Raw genomic sequence first — 22,591 nt, 5'->3', positions numbered from 1 at the left:
CATAGATAGATGCATTTCTCTCAGAAGTAGGCGCCATATCCCTTCTGTGGAATCTGCCATCACTGTACTGCTGTAATGTGCTTTCTTTTTTCCCCTGTTATGTTTGTTCTCAGCTCTGGAGCTCACAGAACAGATATGGAGGGGAAGATCCGACATACAGAAAGGCAGAAAGTTCCTGGAAATTCAGAAGCTGTGTAGAAGCAGTTCATTTATCAGGCTCAGGATCTCAGCTAGCTCTGACAAGCCCCGACATCCTCTCTGCAGTCTTCTGAGTCTGTGTTACCGGGGGACAGATCCTGCCTGACAACAGGCAGTGGACTGCAAATTAGGTGGAACAGAGAACCCTAGTGGACATGACTTTTTTCAGGTAAATGCAGGCAGGTTTTTAAATAAAGTGACTTATAAATTTGCCATTTACACCATTCTCTATTAAATGAAATGAAATTGTGTGAAAGTACAATGAACCTTTAACCTCTTAAGGACACAGGGCGTACGGTTACGTCCTGTGTATTTCAGATCGGAGGGCAGTGATCGGAACCCACTCATAAAGCCAATGCATTCCAATACAGAAGTATTGGAATGCATTGTAAAAGGGATTTGACCCCCAAAAGTTAAAATCCCAACGTGGGACAAAAAAATAAAGTAAAAAAAAGTTGAAAAAATAAAGTTTTCCCCAAAATAATTAAAAGTTTCAATTAAAAATAAACAAAAACGACCGACTCTATAAACATATCACATGACCTAACCCCTCAGATGAATACCGCAAAAAATAAAATATAAAAACTGTGCTAAATAAACCATTTTTTTGTCACCTTACATCAAAAGTACAACAGAAATTGATCAAAAAGGCGTATGCGCACCAAAATAGTACCAATCTAACCGTCACCTCATCCCGCAAAAAATGAGACCCTACCTAAGTCAATCGCCAAAAAAAAAAAACTATGGCTCAGAATATAGAGACACTAAAACATCATTTTTTTTGTTTTAAAAAAGCTGTTATTGTTTAAAACGTAAGTAAATTTTAAAAAGTATACATATTAGGTATCTCCGTGTCTGTATCGACCGGCTCTATAAAAATATCACATGACCTAACCCCTCAGATGAACACCGTTAAAAAAAAATATAAAAACGGTGTACAAAAAGGCATTTTTTGTCATCTTACATCACAAAAAGTGTAATAGCAAGCGATCAAAAAGTCATACCCACCCCAAAATAGTGCCAATCAAACAGTCATCTCATCCCGCAAAAAATGTAACCCTACCCAAGATTATCACCCAAAAACTGAAAAAACTATGGCGACACTAAAACATAATTTTTTTGTTTCAAAAATGAAATCATTATGTAAAACTTACATAAATAAAAAAATTGTATACATATTAGGCATCGCCGCGTCCGTGACAACCTGCTCTATAAAAATACCACATGATCTAACCTGTCAGATGAATGTTGTAAATAACAAAAAAAAACAGTGCCAAAACAGCTATTTCTTGTTACCTTGACTCACAAAAAGTGTAATATAGAGCAACCAAAAATCATATGTACCCTAAACTAGTACCAACAAAACTTCCACATATCCCGTAGTTTCTAAAATGGGGTCACTTTTTGGGAGTTTCTACTCTAGGGGTGCATCAGGGGGGCTTCAAATGGGACATGGTGTCAAAAAACCAGTCCAGCAAAATCTGCCTTAAAAAAAACGTATGGCATTACTTTCCTTCTTCGCCCTGCCGTGTGCCCGTACAGCAGTTTACGACCACATATGGGGTGTTTCTGTAAACTACAGAATCAGGGCCATAAATATTGAGTTTTGTTTGGCTGTTAACCCTTGCTTTGTAACTGGGAAAAAAAAATGGAAAATCTGCCAAGTGAAATTTTGAAATTGTATCTCTATTTTCCATTCATTCTTGTGGAACACCTAAAGGGTTAACGACATTTGTAAAAATCAGTTTTGAATACCTTGAGGGGTGTAGTTTCTAGAATGGGGTCATTTTTGGGTGGTTTCTATTATGTAATCCTCACAAAGTGACTTCAGACCTGAACTGGTCCTTAAAAAGTTGGTTTTTAAAAATTTCTGAGAAATTTCAATATTTACTTCTAAACTTCTAAGCCTTGTAACGTCCCCCAAAAATAAAATGTCATTCCCAAAATGATCCTAACATGAAGTAGACATATGGGAAATGTAAAGTAATAACTATTTTTGTAGGTATTAGGGTCCATTCACACGTCCGTTGTTTCTTTCCTGATCTGGTCCGTTTTTTGCGGAACAGATCTGGACCAGATCTGGACCCATTCATTTTCAATGGGTCCTGAAAAAAATCGGACAGCACAATGTCAGATTTTTTTTTTCAGGACCCATTGAAAATAAATGGGTACAGATCTGGTCCAGATCTGTTCCGCAAAAAACGGAACAGATCAGGAAATAAACAACGGACATGTGAATGGACCCTAATACCTACAAAAATAGTTATTACTTTACATTTCCCATATGTCTACTTCATGTTAGGATCATTTTGGGAATGACATTTTATTTTTGGGGGACGTTACAAAAAATGATGTTTTAGTGTCTCTATATTCTGAGCCATAGTTTTTTTTTTTTGGCGATTGACTTAGGTAGGGTCTATGTATTATAGAAGTAGAGAAATTGAAACTTGGAAATTTGCAAATTTTTCCCAATTTTGTATTTTTTTATAAATAAAACTGAATTTTGTTGACTCGGATTTACCAGTGTCATGAAGTACAATATGTGACAAAAAAACTATCTCAGAATGGCCTGGATAAGTAAAAGCGTTTTAAAGTTATCACCACTTAAAGTGACACTGGTCAGATTTGCAAAAAATGGCCTGGTCCTTAAGGTGAAATATGGCCGTGTCCTTAAGGGGTTAAAGTGTGATTTTGGTTGTGAACTGGTTAATTATTAAGATAATAGTTATCTTAAGCTATAGATTCCAATTTATATCAACAGCATATAAATGTTTGCTGTTGTAATGTTATAGCTCCACATCTTGCTTTGTAGCCTTTGTTCTAACCAGCATTATTATAGCAAGGGCCTTAAAGGGATAGTCCAACAGATAAGACTTTTTTTTTAAGTATAGGCTATCAATATAAAAATCTCAGGTTAAAAATATTGTACATCTGTCTGTAGCAAAGGCTGCTGTAAATAACACTTGTATTCTGCTGGTGGTACCTACAGAGCACTGGTGGGAGCTGAACTCCCTGCCGTTCTGCCAGATTATTGCTCTATTGACTCTGATAACTGTCCCTAATACGAACATTAAAGGGTTTTCTGGGCGTAGAATAATCCTCAGGCTGGTCATCAATATCGGATTGGTGGGGTTCTGACTCCCCACCGATCAGCCATTCGAAGAGGCTGCAATTCTCCGGAGAGTGTTGTGGCCTCTTCCTGGGTGTCACGGTCCCTCGGGTGACTGGTGTCAGGAGATCAGAGAGACTGGCTGAGCGTGGAGGAATCTAACAGCCTCCTTGATTTCTCTTTATTCAGTGTTGATAGGGTTAATGACCACTTCCCTTTTCTCAGATGTTGCTCAGTGGTCATCACTTCTACCTTTTATAGTCTGACCCCACCCTTCTGACTATGTGGTAGATAGCTTCATTTGGATTTGGCTGAGCTGGTGTGAGGTCGTCTCTGGTGTTCTTGTTCTTCCATCTCTACAGAAGTTAAGTGTTGCATTTTGTTGTATTTGTTATATTCCCTGTTGTTGTATCTGGGCCTGAGACAGAGACTTCTATTCGTCCATCTGGGGAGTAATGGGTTGTCTCTGGTCATAAAATTATTCCAGGGCCTTATATGGAAATCAGGGCCTAGGTATCCTGCGTATGAATATTCCTACCTCCAAGGTTTATTAATATTGATAGGTAGTCAGGGCCCGGATTAGGATTGTCTAGGAGGTGACCTGTTTCTTCCCTAGTTTCCAGGCCCAGTTACTGTTCCCGTTCCCTCCTGTGTTCAGTGTGGAGTCCGTCCCCCCTTCCCACTGATTATAACACTGGGCCAGTGAAGTCATGGTTATCAGTCACATGAAATATGTGCAGCTCAGTCCTATTAAAGTGAATCAGCCTGAGCTGCAATACCAAGCACAGCTTCTCTACAATGTATGATCCTGTGCTTGACATGCTGTGAGGAGACTTCAGCGCTCACCAAAGCACCATGGCCTCTTCAAAGAGCTGATCAGTGGTAGTGGTGGGAGTGGCAGTCATCAATATTCTACTCAAGGAAAACCCCTTTAAAGAGATTATTTTATAAATGCAACTACTTTTTAAAAAGAAGCCAGGGGTGGATTGTGCATAGACCCTACAGGGAACTTTCCTGCTGGGCCGATGCCCCAGGGGGCCACCCAGGTCCTCCTCTCTGCCGCTGACCTGGTACATAATGAGCTCTCAACAGTAATTAACGCTGTGAGAATCAGGTACTCATGTACTCAGCCAGAAACCGCACATGCCCTCCTGAATTCAATTGCTGTGGCCCACACCTCCTAAGGTTCCTGCTCCATAGACAACTGGAGGAGGAGGACAGGAGATGGTAGCTATTGCTAGCCACCACAGAGTGCCAGCTTTTGGGGCAGTATATTATGTTACACTGTGTTATTTTGTTCTGCTGGGATGGTATTTTTTTTACTATGGTATTGTTGACCCCACCTGCTTATGTTGCCCCTCCTTCTGTTAATTTGGACCTGCCTACAAAATGGGGCCACTTTTTTTTTTTTTTCCAGGACCACTTTAAGTTCTGAAATAAGCCATTAGATCCAGCTTATCTAAACCCAGGATATGTTGTGTTAGGGAAGCCACATCTAGACCTGCATTTCCTATGCAACAGTCCCTGCAAGGAAATGTAGCATTATACTATATGTTGGCAATTGAAATGAATGGCTGTCTATGTAATGCATGGATATTCTGTGTCCATCAGACCGGATCTTATAGGACATATGAATAAGGGTTTTCATTGTAAGATAACCCCAAAAGCCCACATTTTTCTGGATTTGTGACCGTTCCATTTCAGTAGTACTATGCCAGGTAAAATGAAATACAAAATATTGTTTTATTGTAGAAATCCAACACAAATGATAAGAAGATATTATCAGTTTACTGCTGCTGTGAGGGGAAGATGTTATCTGAAAGATAATGCTCAATATACTGGTAAGTAAAGAATTGGGATGACAGCTCTATTGATAGGCCTAGATGCCCACAGAGGAGCACTGCACTTATCAGTGTGATGCTATAAATTGAGTCACTTGATTGAGGGAGTTAAGCGAGACTGCTGTGCTAAAAGTCCAAACTAAGAAGAAGTTGAAGAGCCAGGACAGGATGTAGAAAACATGGAATGACTTTAAAAAAATTGTATTGAGAAAATGATCTTTTTTTTTTTTTTTACATATAAAATTCACATATAGACTCTTAATATGTGATTTAAAAAATGTCCTTCTAAAGTTTCTCCAAAACTCCAGCCATGTAACATAAAGTGGGCATGCATGTACCTCTATTGTCCTCGATACCCTACATATTGATGCTTTACAATGCCAGTGATATGGAAAAACTGAAAAATATAAAAACTGTATCGGATATAGGAATCAGACTTAAAGGAATCTTTGACTCACAGTAGCAGATCTTCTCTAAGGATATGAAAACTCATTCTTGTAGAATGAATCTAAGGTTTGTTTGTTACTTACACGAATGACATTCTTTTTGCTAGACATGTCTTGAGCCCAATTTATGCAGGCGCCTCGGAGGTCCATGCTGCTCTCAGGCTTACTGTTAGAGGGTTTCTGAAACAATGAAGACACTTATGGATGAGGTGATGTCACTAGTGAGCACATTGCAGAATTGTCTGTACACTGATTGGAACTGTATGTTATTTTAGATTCGATAACTCAGAAACTATGGAGGAAGGCATTCTATAATTATCAACTTGCACCCTAATAAACTCCAATAACATATTGATGAGTTCACTGGATTCCACTAGTGAAAATGTGCGTATGGCCTCACGCATACGACTGTATCTGCTATGCCGTCTGCAAATTGCGGATCTGCAAAACACAGATACTGGATGTGTGCATCTCAAATGTAACCACGTCCCTCCCTTTGTTAGAAATGCCGATTCTTGTCTGCAAAATGGAGTGTAAACGCATGGTGAACGTGATCACACCTCTGCCTGTCATTTGCAGATATTAAAACTTTTTCTCAGCAATGAGGACACATATGAACATGGGACCAACACGGATGCCTTCAGCATATAACAGGTCACCCAGTCTCATAGGTACAAATCTGCTGACAGATGTCTTTTAACATATAAGACTTACCCAACCAGACGGAGCCTGAACTTTTGGGTCCTTATAAAATACTAAGCTGTTTCCTGTCAAAACTACTAAGGATGTGGTCCAATTTTTTCTGAAATGAAAAACAGATTAAAATCAGATTATGAAGTAATCATACGATACAAATTATTAACCAGTTCAAGACCGGGCCATTTACCCCCCTTCCTAAAAAGTAGCATTTTTCGTTTTTTAGTACATGTGTCTTGGAAAGCCATAACTTTTTTTTCCCCTTCAGTTATGTAAATGTTTTTGACCTTTTCTAGGTGATACATGGGGCTTTATTTTTATGTCGTTTTTATTTTATAACAATTTTTTTTTACAGGGCAATCAGATGCAAAGTTTGTGATTTATTACACATGAAGCACACAAAGCATGATAAAAAGCTAATTCAACGTGCTTGAGTATTCAAAGATCCAGTGTGGATTGTATAGCAAAATGGTTCATTTTCCGCAGTTTCTGTTGCATTAACCGATGCTTGTATAACAACACGTCAATCTACATAGATGCTTTAGTCCACACAGGTCTTTTCTTCAATATGTCGCAAATAGGAGAAGTAGGAGGTCGAGGAATGGCTCTATATGGTAGGAATGCCAGCAGGTAGACGATTGGCGTGCGGCTGCAATCTCTCCTGAGCACACGCCATCAATATAAAGTACTGGACAACTCCTTTCAGGCTCCTTGATTCTTAGGGGAAAATCCATATGTAGCATACTTTTCACGCTGCAATTGTTGACACAAAAATATGTGGTAAAACCCACATGTATTTCATGTCTATTCTTCAGCGAACTGCACCGCAGATTTGCCACAGATTTCACCGTATGAATTGCAAGGATAAAAGCCGCTGGGAAAAAGCCCTGATTTCCAAGAGTATTTTTTTACTTTACAGGTTTTGAAAACCTCAGTTACTGTACATATTTTGTATGTTAAACTGCCGTAGATTTGAGGTGCACATCACAAGTCTGCAGCTACTGTATTCTGCCACATGTGAACATAACCGTACACTGCCATCTACATTAGTGCCGTACTCAACTAGAATAAGTTTCATAAAATATCTAGAATTTTGCAGTTCCCCAAGATAACTTCACACATGAACAATGGCAGAAGAAAATACAAAGGTTTTCTTAAATTTTTTTCAATGATCATTTAACCGTACTTATGGAATAATCCAGCAATGCCACCATTTTTACCACCCCACCTCCTTTTTAAAAACCCTGTGTTTGCCCTTGCTGGTTTTGCAACCCAGACACATTAATTTGAAGGAGACTAAGGCCTGTTGTACAAGACCGTATGGTTTTGCGGTCCGTTTTAAACGGATCAGTTTTTCAGTTTTTTTGTTTGAGTAGTGTTTCCGTTTCCATCCCGCTTCCATTCCGTTTCCTTATGGTTTCCGTATGTGATCTGTTTTGTTGCGGATGGCAAACGGAAACGGAAGCATGGCATATACAGTATACAGTAATTACATTGAAAAATTGGGCTGGTCAGAAAATTTTCAATAGATGGTTCCGCAAAAACGGAATTGATACGGAAGACATAGGGATGCATTCCGTATTTTTTGCTGACCCATTGACTTAGGCTCCATTCACACATCCGCAATTCCATTTTGCAGAACGGAATTGCGGACCCATACATTTCTATGTGCGGCCCCGATCCGGAATTGCGGACCCGCACTTCCGGGTACGCAATTCCGATCCTGAAAAAAATAGAACATGTCCTATTCTTGTCCGCAATAGGGGACAAGAATAGGCATATTCTCTTAGAGCCGGCAATGTGCGGTTCGCAAAATGCGGAACGCACATTACCACTGTCCGTGTTTTGCGGATTCGTTGATCCGTGGATCTGAAAAACACACACGGATGTGTGAATGGACCCTTTAATGGAGCGACGGAACGTGATTTGCGGACAATAATAGGACAAGCTCTATCTTTTAGCAGAACAGAAATACGGAAACGGAATGCATACGGTGTACATTCCATTTTTTTTGCGGAGCCATTGAAATGAATGGTTCCGCATACGGTCCACAAACGGAATCCGCAAAAATGGAACGGAAACGGAAAAAATAAACGTTGGTGTGCAAGAGGCTTAAGTCTGATTTCACACTTCAGTGATTTGGTCAGCGATTTCCATCAGTGATTGTGACCCAAAACCAGGTGCGGATCAAAAACACAGAACAGGAGCAGATCTTTCCGTTATACTTTATTTCTGTGTAGGCTTCACTACTGGTTTTGGCTGACAATCACTGATGTAAATCACTGTCCATCAGGGCTCATTCAGGCGGCCGTTGTTCGGCCGTTCTGTACATTGGGGACCGCAATTTGCGGTCACCAATGCACAGGCACCATTAGTGTGGCTGCCGCGATGCATCCAGACCCATTCAACTTGAATGGGTCCATGATCTGTCCATGAACATTCTATTGCTATGCAGTGCGGAGACATGGCGAGAAAACCCACGGAAGCGCTCCATAGTGCTTCCACGAGGGGTTCCGTGCCTCCGTTCCGCACCGACCTTCCGGATAGTGGACCCATTCAAGTGAATGGGTCCACATCTGTGATATGCGTGCCTGCCATGTGAATAACTGATGTGTGAACTAGGCCTACGCTGGAATACCGCACACAGCCTCTTGGACAAGAGTAGCATGTTTCTGGGGGAAAAGAGCAGACATAATAATAATAAAATAACAATGATGATAATAATAATAATAATAACAACCCCTTTAACTGCACCCACGATTCATTTTCTGGTCTCATTCCCAATGCCGCACACTTATAGGTATACAGTATAAGGGCAGAATAAACATAGTTGATTGCAAAATCAGTTAATTCAGGATATAGCCGCATGATGTGTATTATGTAATCCTTTAACTTACTTCAGTTTCCTTCCACCTTCTGCTATCTTAGTCTTGTTTAACTGACCTGCCTTCTCCACCTCCTGGACAAGAACAAGCAGATGACAGATGAAAAACCAGTTATTGCTACAAAACACACAGTATAAATATCTGCTGTGCACTTATGTTCATAAAGCATACAAAACCAAAAATGTCAACAACTTGGAGCCGTTCTACCCCCAAGCGGTAAGTCTCTGGTCACGTGTATGGCCGCTGTTTAATGTATAAACAGGGACATCTGCCTACACATTCCCTTCTACGGATGTCATACCGTGACCTCAATCACCCATACGGTCCTACAGTTAAAAAAAAAAACATATATATTTGAGGCTACTTTCACATCTGCATTTTTGCTGAATCCGTCATGGATCAGCAAAAACGCTTCCATCATGGAATACAACCGCCTGCATCCGTTATGAATGGATCCGGTTGTATTATCTCTAAAATAGCCATGACAAGTCCGTCTCTAAAACCATTGTAAGTCAATGGGGGACGGATCCTTTTTCTTTTGTGTCAGAGAAAACAGATCCATCACCATTGATTTACATAGTGAGTCATGATTGATCTGTCTTGCTCCGCATCCCAGGATATGGGAATGCAATGAAATGGAACAGAATGCATTCTGGCGCACTCCGTTCCCTTCAGTTCAGTTTTGTCCCCATTGACAATGAATGGGGACAAAACTGAAGCCTTTTCCACCGCTATTGAGATCCTATGACGGAAAGGGACCGTGCAGGTGGGAAAGTAGCCTTAAGCGGTTGTCCGGCCTTGGAGCCAACAACTCCAGGGGTTCTAACCCTGAACATTATAAAAACTTTTCCAGTTTTGATCTTGCAATCAGAACACAACATACATGAGCATATGAAGCGCGAAAGATAAGTGTTCTGAAGCTTTAACTGATCGGATTTATTACTATAGACAGACAATTATTGTTAACAACACTAAAATCAGATTTGTTGTGGATTTTACTCATTACAATGCAGAGAGATAGAGAGGAGCTTTCACTGGTTCTCAGGTTAGGCTGCTTTCACACTAGCGTTCGGCTGTCCGCTCGTGAGCTCCGTTTGAAGGAGCTCACGAGCGGACCCGAACGCCTCCGTCCAGCCCTGATGCAGTCTGAATGGAGCGGATCCGCTCAGACTGCATCAGTCTGGCGGCGTTCAGCCTCCGCTCCGCTCGCCTCAGCTGTCCGCCTGGCCGTGCGGAGGCAAGCGGATCCGTTCAGACTTACAATGTAAGTCAATGGGAACGGATCCGCTTGAAGATGACACCATATGGCTCAATCTTCAAGCGGATCCGTCCCCCATTGACTTTACATTGAAGGTCTGAACGGATCCGCTCAGGCATCTTGCGCACTTAGAAATTTTTCTAAGTTATTAATGCAGACGGATCCGTACTGAACGGAGCCTCCGTCTGCATTAATATGATCGGATCCGTTCAGAACGGATCCGATCAAGCGCAAGTGTGAAAGTAGCCTAACAAATGTTCATGTAAAAAAGTAAAACTTGCACTTATGCTTTATCTAGTGTAACATTATACCACACAAGTCCTTCAGTGTTACTGGATACTATTCATGATATTTATAAAGCCTATCAAAAACGAAACCTAAAATCAGGTTTTACAGCATTTGTTCTTCCCTGGATTGCATTATGACACGTAGAGACTTACATGGGGAATATCCAGCACGGTGACTGCAGTGAGCTTATTAAAGTCTGCATTTAAGTTTGCATTATTAAAATCTTCAACCGTGTGATAGGACAGGTTTCTTTTGTGACTCTGCAAAAAAAAGAAAGAAAGAACAAGAAAGAACTGTCTGAATAAATATTATATATATATATATATATATATAGATAGAGAGAGAGAGAGAGGCAGATGTACTAACACTAAGGCCCCTTGCAGACGAGCGTGTCCAGATTAGGTCCGGATGCATCCCGGTGCATTGCGGCAAATCTGCGCTAGTAGGAACGCGATTGCAGTCAGTTTTGACTGCGATTGGATTCCGATGTTCAGTTTTTATCGCGCGGGTGCAATGTGTTTTGCACGCGCGTGAAAAAACAGAGTGTGGTACCCAGACACGAACTTCTTCACAGAAGTTCAGGTTTGGGTTAGTTGTAGTGTAGATTGTATTATTTTCCCTTATAACATGGTTATAAGGGAAAATAATAGCATTCTGAATGCAGAATGCATAGTACAATAGGGCTGGAGGGGTTAAAAAAAAAAAATAAATAATTTAACTCACCTTAATCCACTTGTTCGCGCAGCCGGTATCTCTTCTGTCTTGTTCTGTGAGGAATAGGACCTTTGATGAGGTCACTACGCTCATCACATGGTCTGTCACATGATCCATCACTATGGTGATGGATCATGTGACGGACCATGTGATGAACGTAGTGACATCATCAAAGGTCCTATTCTTCACAAAAGAAGAGATGCCGGCTGCGCGAACAAGTGGATTAAGGTGAGTAAAAAAAAAAATGTTTAAATTTAACCCCTCCAGCCCTATTGTACTATGCATTCTGTATTCAGAATGCTATTATTTTCCCTTATAACCATGTTATAAGGGAAAAATGATAATGATTGGGTCCCCATCCCGATCATCACCTAGCAACCGTGCGTGAAAATCGCACTGCATCTGCACTTGTTTGCGGATGCTTGCGATTTTCACGCAACCCTATTCATTTCTATGGGGCCTGCGTTACGTGAAAAACGCACAAAGAGGAGCATGCTGCGATTTTCACGCAACGCACAAGTGATGCATGAAAATCACTGCTCATGTGCACAGCCCCATAGCAATGAATGGGTCCGGATTCAGTGCGGGTGCAATGCGTTCATCTCACGCATTGCACCCGCGCGGAAATCTCGCCCGTGTAAAAGGGGCCTAAAAGCCAATTTCAATCAGTCTAAAATGCAACACATTTGCACATTTGTGATTGGTCAGTGGTTGATGCTGAATGAGAAGTCTGGTGCAAGTTTAGAAGGTCAGGAATAAGGACTAGTGTTGTTGTCCAAAATTATTTTGTAATGCATATGTTTCCAAGTGGTTTTTATGCGCTCACCTCCGGCACATGGAGCTATTACCTCATTAATCACCATATTCCACATGTTTGAGCAAATATGTGCGCTAAGAGCTTCCATTAGCTCATTTATAGTAGGTATTGTACCACTTTTATCTGGAATGACCCCCATTTCTTAGCTCTATTGTTTGTATATATAACGGTGTGCAGCCATCTTGTTTTTTGTAATTATGTTTGCTTCATGGATATGCACCTGGGATTCTAAAGGTTTTAGTCTAAATTCTCTTGTAGCATATTCCCCATGAGGCTGGAACACCCACTGCAGGAGGTGCTAACTCATTATTTGAATATCTGTTGCATGCATGTCAAGATCTAATAATTGAAACGCATTGACTATCGCAATATGACATGGAACTTTTGAAACTAATAAGAAATAACGATTTTAATCCCCTTGTGACGGACAACTATTTTGTGGTTTCCCCTGTGTGTATGTACATGCTCTGATCTGTATAATCATTTTCTGCTTCTTGCATCATGCCTCTGGGGAGAAGGGACCCTCTATTTGAGTATCATATTGGCAGTTCTGTGTTAGCCAGGACTTCGGAAGAGAAGGATCTAAGGATCCTGATATTGGTCAGCTTTAAAATGAGTGCATAGTGTGGGCAGGCAGCTGGCTGTATAGCTCGAGGTAAAACAAGTAGGAAGAGAGAGAGATTATGAACCCCCTGTATAGAATGCTAATAAAACCATATCTAGAATACAGTGTACAGTCCTGGAGACCCCCACCATCAAAAAGATCAACATAAAATGGAACGGATGCAAAAGTGGGCTACAAAAATGGTGTAGAGTCTACTCTGAAGCATACAATATATCAAGAGAGACTTTAAAAACTTCTGTATAGCCTTGAGGAAAGAAGGAAAAGGGGGGACATGATCAAAACCTTTAAAGGGGTTCTCCGGGCTTTTAATATTGATGACCTGCTTGCTGCTGCTATGTCTATGGTGAGCAGGAAGAGAGACGGGAGACCTTCTCTTCATACAGCTCATCGGAGGGGGTATAGGGTGCCGGACCGGCCGATCTGATATTGATGACCTATCTTGAGGATAGGTCATAAATATTAAAAGCCCGGGAACCCCTTTAAAGGGTAATTTAACATAATTTTGATATGTCATAGTGAAATATCAAAAGTTGGGATCAGCAGGGGTCTGAGTGCTTAGACTCCCACCAATCTCTAAAATGAGGAGAGAGAAGTGCGCTCTCTTGCTTCTCGCTGCATGATATGGGCTCCATCTAATTTAAGTGAAGACTAGATGGACCATGTGGTCTTCTTCTGCCTTCAATCTTCTATGTTTCTATAATTTTAATGGAGCTTTAAAAAAGAATAACCTTTTAACCTGGAGAATTGTGCTGGATCTTACCTGCACACATAGCACCTTTAGACAGTCTAGTCTGCTTATACCACCTATCAGTCTGCTTACTTTGCTCCAAAATTTAGCAACAAAATTGTGGCGCTGTTTTGGCAAACAGAGGCGCATGTTAAGAGCTCACCCCAAAAATGTTAAAGTGGATTAGCCCCACTGAATGTTACTGCAGGGAATTGGAACACTTTGTTTCTCTGAAAAATTCGAGCTATTCACTAAAGGTCCTAGCAATATGAGATTCTATGATTAGCTTATTATTGGGGAGTTCTTTTGAAAAATAACGATGGTCTCAAACGGATCCTAGATGCAGAGCGCTTGATGGTCCTCCGTGAATCATGTTCAGTAGAAGACCTAAAATATTTTATATTTTGGGATATGAGATACCGTAAGTAACATGATGTATAGTATATACCTTACCAATAAGTAAGCATTAAATTGTGAAAACTCATAAAAAAATAAGATGGTCTTAAAGAGGACCTGTCACCACTCCTGACATGCCTGTTTTAATAGCTACAAGCATTCCCCATGTAATAACAATTCTAGAACATCTATTCTTATGTCTCTATGTTGTGCTATTCCTATATTATTTCTGCTAGAAGTTATGAATAAATTGCTAGCAGTCTGCAGTAAGGGTACAGAGGGGAGGTAACCAGTTGGGGGGGGTGTACCTTCAGTGCTGTAATTTCCAGACTGTGCAGGTACACTCCCACAACTGGTTACCTCCCCTCTGTACCATTACTGAAGGCTTATAGCCATTCATTCATAACTTCTAGAATAAATAATAAAGGAATGGCACAACATAGAGCCATAAAAATAGATGTTCCAGAATTGTTATTACAGACATGTCAGGAGCGGTGACAGGTCTTCTTTAAAAAGGTAACTGGGAATGCATGTACATCTATTGCATCTAAAATAAAAAAATAAAAAAATCCAGCCTCTTTGCAAATAATCTTTATTTTGCATCTACACTTCCAATGTAAATCCGTATGTCTCCCTGGTTACAGACTACAAACAAACCCTGTGTAGTCTGACCCTGGAGCCATAACCACTTTCATCTTTCCCCCTACTTTCTGCTGATGTATATCTGTTAAGCACAAAAACTTGGTTGAAAAAGTGTACATACCCTATACTAAAGAGTAAATAGTCAATAAATGTAAACTTTTAAAACGCAGCAAAGATTTCCAAATTTACCCTCTGCCTTTGTGAATGAGACAAGACCATAGACCTAGTGTACTTGAGTCTTGGATTCTCTCCATCACTGCTGGGGCTGCACAAACTGCTGCTGGAAGATGACAAACTGCCAATTGTGGGAAAAGTCTGACCCTCATCGATCTGTAAAATACAGAAACCATACTGTAACATGATATACAGCACAATGTATAACAATGTAAGCAATCTACATACAGGAGGTTACACTAGATGGTGGATATAGGAACCAGCTGAACTACTTTTTAGTTTCAGTGATTATATGACAATACTGGATGTAGAACATGAATAAAGACAAACTGTAGCTACCATGATTACATGGATGGAATTACTTCACTCCTGGGTGTAAACAAACTAATGCCATGGGTATAATTCCAAGTCATCTGCCTTAGTAGAGGTAAATCTGAACATAAAGAAAGCTGTGTTTTTAAAGTACAGTGATACCTCTCCAAAAGGTCTTCTTACCCAGACCATATTTCCTCCAACAAAAGTTCTACCTTGTATTATGCAAACTGTCCATCTTATTTGAGAAGACCATTTTGTAATGTAATTTTGGGACGTTCCACTGTATATTGTTTTCTTATCTCCTGTATGTTTTGTAAGTTTTAAAAAAAATTCCAAACAGTAACTATCTTGAATGCCAGTTTAAAGCATTTGCCTGTGTGATAATTACTTTAAATGTGATACTTATATTACCGTAACTCATCAGGACCAGTCAACCATGTGTTTGGCAATACAGCAGATGTTGGGAGAAAGAAGGATGGGGCTGTTTGATTCCATATGCCAATACTATTGTTCTCAAGGTGATAAGCCACCACTAGAGGTGTATGTCAGCAGCTTTCTCCCCTCTCCCAATTCAGAACACATGCATGACTGAGTTGAGCTTACATGTGTATGGGGAGGGTCAGAAGGAGTGCTTGACCAACAGGTATCTAAAGTGCATGGTCAGCTTGAAATGTCACTGCACTTTGAAAAAAAAACTTTCGATATGTCATAGCAACATATCAAAGGGTTTGTTTGGTGGTCGTCCAAGTACCGAGACCCTCACTGATTGCTAGAACAATGAGAGCGGAACACTCACACAGCTTGCTCTATCTCCTCAATGCAAAAGACAGAAGCAAGATGGACTCAATAGAAAGTATATGGGCCCATCTGCATTCTGTCTCCTTCAGTGAGGGGAGAGAGCATGCTATGTGAGTGCTTCACTCTCCTAATTCTACCAATCAGTTGGGGTCTGAGACCCCCACGGATTGCTAGAACAAATGTCATTATGACATACCAAAAGTTTTTTCAAAGTGCAGTGACACTTTAAAGAGGTTGGCCACTTTTTGGTTACTGTGCGTCAGTGTGTTTGTAAGAGGACTATACTGTATGTCACATACTTATATAGCCTTTGTTGATATTCTCTGACATTTTGTATATTTCGTAAGGTGTACCCCCTTGCTGGCCAAGTGTTTTGTGCTGTTATGCAAGTGTTTTGTGCTGAGAGCATCAGATTTTTATGTACCCAGCGGGCGGCCAGGAGGAAGGCTTGGGCAACCACCTGGGCATCAGCCAACTAGAAAATTTCGCTTTAGGATCTATGGCATGTTCTGCCCCTTTCGGTCATTTTACCGGACATTGGTTTTGAAGTACAGTAAATACTTCACATTCTTCCTGACTTTTCCTCAGATCAACATATTGCTATTTCCAGTGGGTATAGAAGTGTTTCAGAAAGAGTAATAGAGTGACTAGCGTTGACTAGCAGAGTCACAAAGGGCGAGGTGCAGCTTCAATCTAATTATGTTGCTCGGCTCTATAACACACCTTCGGAGAACTTCAGCTTGACCTGGGGCCCTTACGTTCTCCTGTAAAATGTTTTGATACACTTTACAGTTCATTGTTCTATCAATGATTGCAGGGTGTCCAGGCCCTAATGCAGAAAAGCAGCCTCAAACCATGATGCTCCCCCTACCATGCTCCACTATGCTTTACAGTTGGGATGAAGTTTTGGTCCTGGCTTTTTCTTTTAGACATAGCTTTTTGCATTTGTGTTAACATGTTTTGTCTCATCTGTCCATAGAACATTTTTGCCGAAGGAGTGTGGAACATCCAGGTACTCTTGGGCACACTTGAGATGGGCTACAATGTTTTTTTGGATAACGGCTTCCTTCGCAGTATCTTTTCATGAACACCATTCTTGCTCTAATAGTAGACACATGCTTGTGAAGTCTTCTGAAGGCTTACCATTGGGTTCTTTCTCACTTTTTTCAGGATTGCCTGTTGTGCTCTTAGAGTGAACTTAACTTTAAGCGTGGATTGGATCTTTTGCAATGCTTTTCCAACTTCATACATCTTTATAACACTTTTTCTGAGAACTTCTCAAGGCCATCGATGAACGGTTCACATTAACCAATCTCTCATGACAATAACAGATTTATCAGTAACAAGGCTTTGTGTGCCTTAAATTAATAGGAAAACACTTGTCAACCCCACACTTCCAATCTTTTCTCCTTAACTGAAACACTTTTCATCATTAGCTATTGACTCAGTACAGCAAACCGTAGGGTCACAGTACAGCAAACCGTAGTAGACTACCACAGCAAGGACAGAGATTGGAAATTTCTGGTTTTGGTGGTTTTACCACGTAGATGCCATGGTCAATAGTAACTGTGACATCTAAATTACTTTAACAAAAGAACAGGGCATCCCCTGTCCTCCCATTACCAAAACAGGGCTGACAAGCACACATAGCAGCTAGGGGCCCAAGAAAAGACCCCATAATTGCTATTTGTATGCTAAATAAAAAACACAATGAGACAAAATGAAAAAAAAATCCTGCATCTTCAAGGCCAAATTGGCTGTATCCATTATGGGGTTATAATAGTTTTCCAGACCATAAATAGTTTTTAATGCATGGACCAGTTCAACCTGGTCCAGTGATGAGGTGTCACCTTCATACATGATCGCTGCAGCCAGTTACTCATCACAGCGGTGATGCAGAAGCCTGCATGCACCACTCAGAATTTTTTTTTTCATGTACAGACGTGGACAAAATTGTTGGTACCCTTTGGTCAATGAAAGAAAAAGTCACAATGGTCACAGAAATAACTTTAATCTGACAAAAGTAATAATAAATTAAAATTCTATAAATGTTAACCAATGAAAGTCAGACATTGTTTTTCAACCATGCTTCAACAGAATTATGTAAAAAAATAAACTCATGAAACAGGCATGGACAAAAATGATGGTACCCCTAGAAAACACAGAACATAATGTGACCAAAGGGACATGTTAATTCAAGGTGTGTCCACTAATTAGCATCACAGGTGTCTACAACCTTGTAATCAGCCATTGGGCCTATATATATGGCTCCAGGTAATCACTGTGTTGTTTGGTGATATGGTGTGTACCACACTCGACATGGACCAGAGGAAGCAAAGGAAAGAGCTGTCTCAAGAGATCAGAAAGAAAATTATAGACAAGCATGTTAAAGGTAAAGGCTATAAGACCATCTCCAAGCAACTAGATGTTCCTGTGAGTACAGTTGCACATATTATTCATAAGTTTAAGATCCATGGGACTGTAGCCAACCTCCCTGGACGTGGCCGCAGGAGGAAAATTGATGACAAATCTAAGAGACGGATAATCCGAATGGTAACAAAAGAGCCTAGAAAGACTTCTAAAGAGATTCAAGGTGAACTTCATGCTCAAGGAACATCAGTGTCAGATCGCACCATCCGTCGTTGTTTGAGCCAAAGTGGACTACATGGGAGACGACCAAGGAGGACACCATTGTTGAAAACGAATCATAAAAAAGCAAGACTGGAATATGCCAAACTACATGTTGACAAGCCACAAAGCTTCTGGGAGAATGTCCTGTGGACAGATGAGACAAAAATCGAAGTTTTTGCCAAGGCACATCAGCTGTATGTTCACAGACGAAAAAATGAAGCATATCAAGAAAAGAACACTGTCCCTACTGTGAAACATGGAGGAGGCTCTGTTATGTTCTGGGGCTGCTTTGCTGCGTCTGGCACAGGGTGTCTTGAATCTGTGCAGGGTACAATGAAATCTCAAGACTATCAAGGAATTCTAGAGAGAAATGTACTAGCCAGTGTCAGAAAGCTTGGTCTCAGTCGCAGGTCATGGGTCTTGCAACAGGACAATGACCCAAAACACACCGCTAAAAACACCCAAGAATGGCTAAGAGGAAAAAATTGGACTATTCTAAAGTGGCCTTCTATGAGCCCTGACCTCAATCCTATTGAGCATCTTTGGAAGGAGCTGAAACATGCAGTCTGGAAAAGGCACCCTTCAAACCGGACACAACTGGAGCAGTTTGCTCATGAGGAGTGGGCCAAAATACCTGCTGAGAGGTGCAGATGTCTCATTGACAGTTACAGGAAGCGTTTGATTGCAGTGATTGCCTCAAAAGGTTGCGCAACAAAATATTAAGTTAGGGGTACCATCATTTTTGTCCATGCCTGTTTCATGAGTTTATTTTTTTACATAATTCTGTTGAAGCATGGTTGAAAAACAATGTCTGACTTTCATTGGTTAACATTTATAGAATTTTAATTTATTATTACTTTTGTCAGATTAAAGTTATTTCTGTGACCATTGTGACTTTTTCTTTCATTGACCAAAGGGTACCAACAATTTTGTCCACGTCTGTATATACTGTCATGGTGAAAAGTTTTACATGTTTTTGAAAGCCAGAGATGTCTTGTTTTGCATACACTGTGCATTTCCTTATGTCTCTTTTACCTTGACCCAGAGTTCACAAGTTGTGTAGCACATTGCTAGAATAGTGTGATTAATGCTACCTAAATGATAACTGCAAAAATAAGTTGCTTTGAGAATCACCAAGGATTTTGTTTTCTTGTGTGAGAGGTGCACTTTAAGTTCAGTATTTATATGGTGCACACTCTTACATATCTATTACATTCCCTAAGGTAATAAATCACAAAGGACTTTGTACGTGAAGATTTTAAACACTGAGTTACACATACAATATTGAAGGTTTGAGAACTTAACATACGGGAAGACTAGAACCACAGTTTTTTTTTTATCTTTGACAGTGTGACTAAGATAATTTCCTGTTAAACTACACGAATACATGGTTTAAGAGATTGTGTTGTGACAGCCAAGACATTTCTGGAGTAGATACGGTGGCAAAAACATGGCCTGTGCATACATTCACTCAAAAGAAATGCTTTATCACATTATTTTAAGGGGTTTTAACATGATACATGCAATTACAGGCTAGACAATGGCTGACAGTTATGTCCTTCAATGGGATAACTAACTAGAAGTCTAGAAAATGTCTGCCCCCTGATAATTACTATATGTAAACTTTGTTCCATGCAATTTTTTTTGTTATTGTTCCAGTGCATCTTCTATGTAAATAGTTTTGATAACAAAAATCTACAGTTTTGTTCCTATACCTATACAGACCAATGTGTTCCCATGGTTACAGACTACATGCAAAACCTTAGTGTAGTCAGATCCTGAAGCCATGAGTTACTTCCACCCCTTTTCTACCATCTGCAAACACAACAATGCAGCAGCACCCTATAGGCACTATATGTGCATAAACTGAATATTTCAATGACTTTAAAGGGAACCTATCACCAATAAAATGCAGTGCAAGCAGCATAATATATATGAGTAGTAGCAGAGCAGATTGATATATAGCTTTATGGGAAAGGATTCAGTAAAACCTGTAATTTATACATTTAGATTCCTTCTCATTCTGGACTTTGACATCAAGTAGGGGGTCCTATCAGTGATTGACAGCCTTCCCTCTATGACTGTGTATACAGAGATAACTGTCAATCACTGATAGGACCGCTTCCTTGACATCAATGCCCAGAAGGAGAAGGAATTTAAATGTATAAATTACAAGTTTTACTGAATCTTTTCCCATTTAACTCTATATATTTTAAATCTGCTCAGCATTTCTTCCTCTACAACATGCTGCCTTCAGCTCAAACCATGTTCAGCGTGACAGGTTCCCTTTAAATGGAATTGAAACTTTATTTACTGAGGAAACATTTTCATTTAATGCCATGAGCCCATCTGCCACAACAAGGCAATCTCCAGGAAGTGGTGAAGGCTTTGTACTCACCACTTCCTGATCCTCGGCTGTTGGCAGTGCAGTGGCTGCGCACAGCGTGAGGGTGCTCTGTGACCTCACGCTGTGCGTGCCGGTTCACAGCACAGACGGCAGCAAGAGGAAGAAGAGCACGGGCGGTGAGGAGTGGCGGCATCCAGGAGCAGGAGAGGAAAGTGGTTTATTTATTTTATTAAACATGAGGCAATAGGCGCTGATCTGAGACAATGGATCTGCTGGGGGCTAACATGACAGGCAATGGGGGCTGCTGAGGGCCAATATGAGAGACAATGGGGGCTACTGAGGGATGGTATGAGGCAATGGGGCTGCTGGGGGCCAATATGAGAGGCAATGGGGGCTACGGAGGGCTGATATGAGACAATGGGGGCTGCTGGGGGCTAAAATGAGAGGCAATGGGGGCTACTGAGGACTGATATGAGGCAATAGGGGGCTACTGAGGGCTGATATGAGGCAATGGGGCTGCTAGGGGCTAATATGAGGTCTGATTGGGGTCTGAGGTCTGATTGGGGGTCATTCACATTGGGGTCTGAGCTAAGGTCTGATTGTGGGTCTGATCTGAGGTCTTGTTGGGGTCTTATTAACATTGGGGGTCTCATTGGGGCTGTTAGCTGAGGTCTGATTTGAGGTCTAATGAAAAATATTTTTTTCTTATTGTCCTCCAGTAAAACCTAGGTGCGTCTTATGGGGTGTGTTTTATAGGGTGAAAAATACAATACCTGTGCAAAATGAATAATGTAAAAATAATGCTATATAATGCAGAAATGGTTACAAGATACAGTAAGAGCTTACAATCTAAAGAACAAGCTGTGTCACTAGGAACAGAGTCTGGTTTGTTTGATGACAGGTAGCTGTGATTCAGCATCTAAGTACATAGTCCAAAACAGATTGTATGTCTCTTTGAAGAAATTTGAAGTGAGGTTTGTAAAATATTTCTATCCGTATATATTTTATGAATCAGTAGTACAAATATATGAAACCCTGTAATACATCTTATTAGGAGACTCTAAAGGTACTGCATGCAGTTTTGAAAGCCAAAATCAAGAGTGGATCAAAATAGGAGAGAAAGTATACAGGACAGATATGACTTCTCACTGTTTTTTGAATCCACTTCTGGTTTTGGCTTCCAAAAAAGCATCATGAGACCTGACCTTGTGAGTGTTATCTAACAAATTGCTCTATAAATGTTCGGAAACCTCCACAGTCTGAAAAAAATCCATCCAAACTAGTAAATAGAAAAAATCCAGTTGATCAGAGGAACCCCATTTGGGCGTTCCAAAAAAACACCTTTAATACTGGTGCACTGTGCAAAAGGTGTGCCAGTAAAATCAACATCAGGTCAGACCTAATTAGAGTCTGAGTTCTGTAACTACTTCCAGATCGCCCTTAGATTTTAAAGGTCCAGGCGGTCCGTGCTTATCCCTGCTAGGATGTTCCTGTAACCTAGCTGGGAGCCTGTGGTCTGTAATGGCTAGGCTCCCCATAACTCCCTAGTATTAGAATGGGAAAAAAAATTATTTAGGTATTAAAAGCATCTACTCAAGAAGGGCCTGCTGTTTTTCATTCTTCTGTCTCGCCATTCTCTGCAATTCTGCCTTATCTCTATTATTACAACGCTTTATTTTGTTAG

General features: G+C 40.5%; 1 protein-coding gene across 8 annotated transcripts in view; it reads right to left on the bottom strand.

Moving 5' to 3' along the window:
• ARHGAP9 (Rho GTPase activating protein 9) overlaps positions 1-22,591 on the bottom strand; it is a 156,434-nt gene that overhangs the window by 43,680 nt on the left and 90,163 nt on the right. For all 8 annotated transcript variants that reach the window (XM_044287084.1, XM_044287083.1, XM_044287085.1 and 5 more), the window contains 5 exons: positions 14,832-14,972; positions 10,874-10,981; positions 9,188-9,249; positions 6,309-6,396; positions 5,679-5,774 (listed from right to left, as the gene is read on the bottom strand). In XM_044287084.1, the coding sequence (XP_044143019.1) occupies positions 5,679-5,774; positions 6,309-6,396; positions 9,188-9,249; positions 10,874-10,981; positions 14,832-14,972 (495 nt within the window). The remainder of the gene's footprint in view (positions 1-5,678; positions 5,775-6,308; positions 6,397-9,187; positions 9,250-10,873; positions 10,982-14,831; positions 14,973-22,591) is intronic.

The sequence above is a fragment of the Bufo gargarizans genome, chromosome 3, assembly GCF_014858855.1.
Source record: "Bufo gargarizans isolate SCDJY-AF-19 chromosome 3, ASM1485885v1, whole genome shotgun sequence".
In the NCBI taxonomy this organism is placed as follows: domain Eukaryota; kingdom Metazoa; phylum Chordata; class Amphibia; order Anura; family Bufonidae; genus Bufo; species Bufo gargarizans.
Note: the sequence above shows the minus strand (reverse complement) of the source record. Positions and strands in the feature narration are given on the sequence as shown.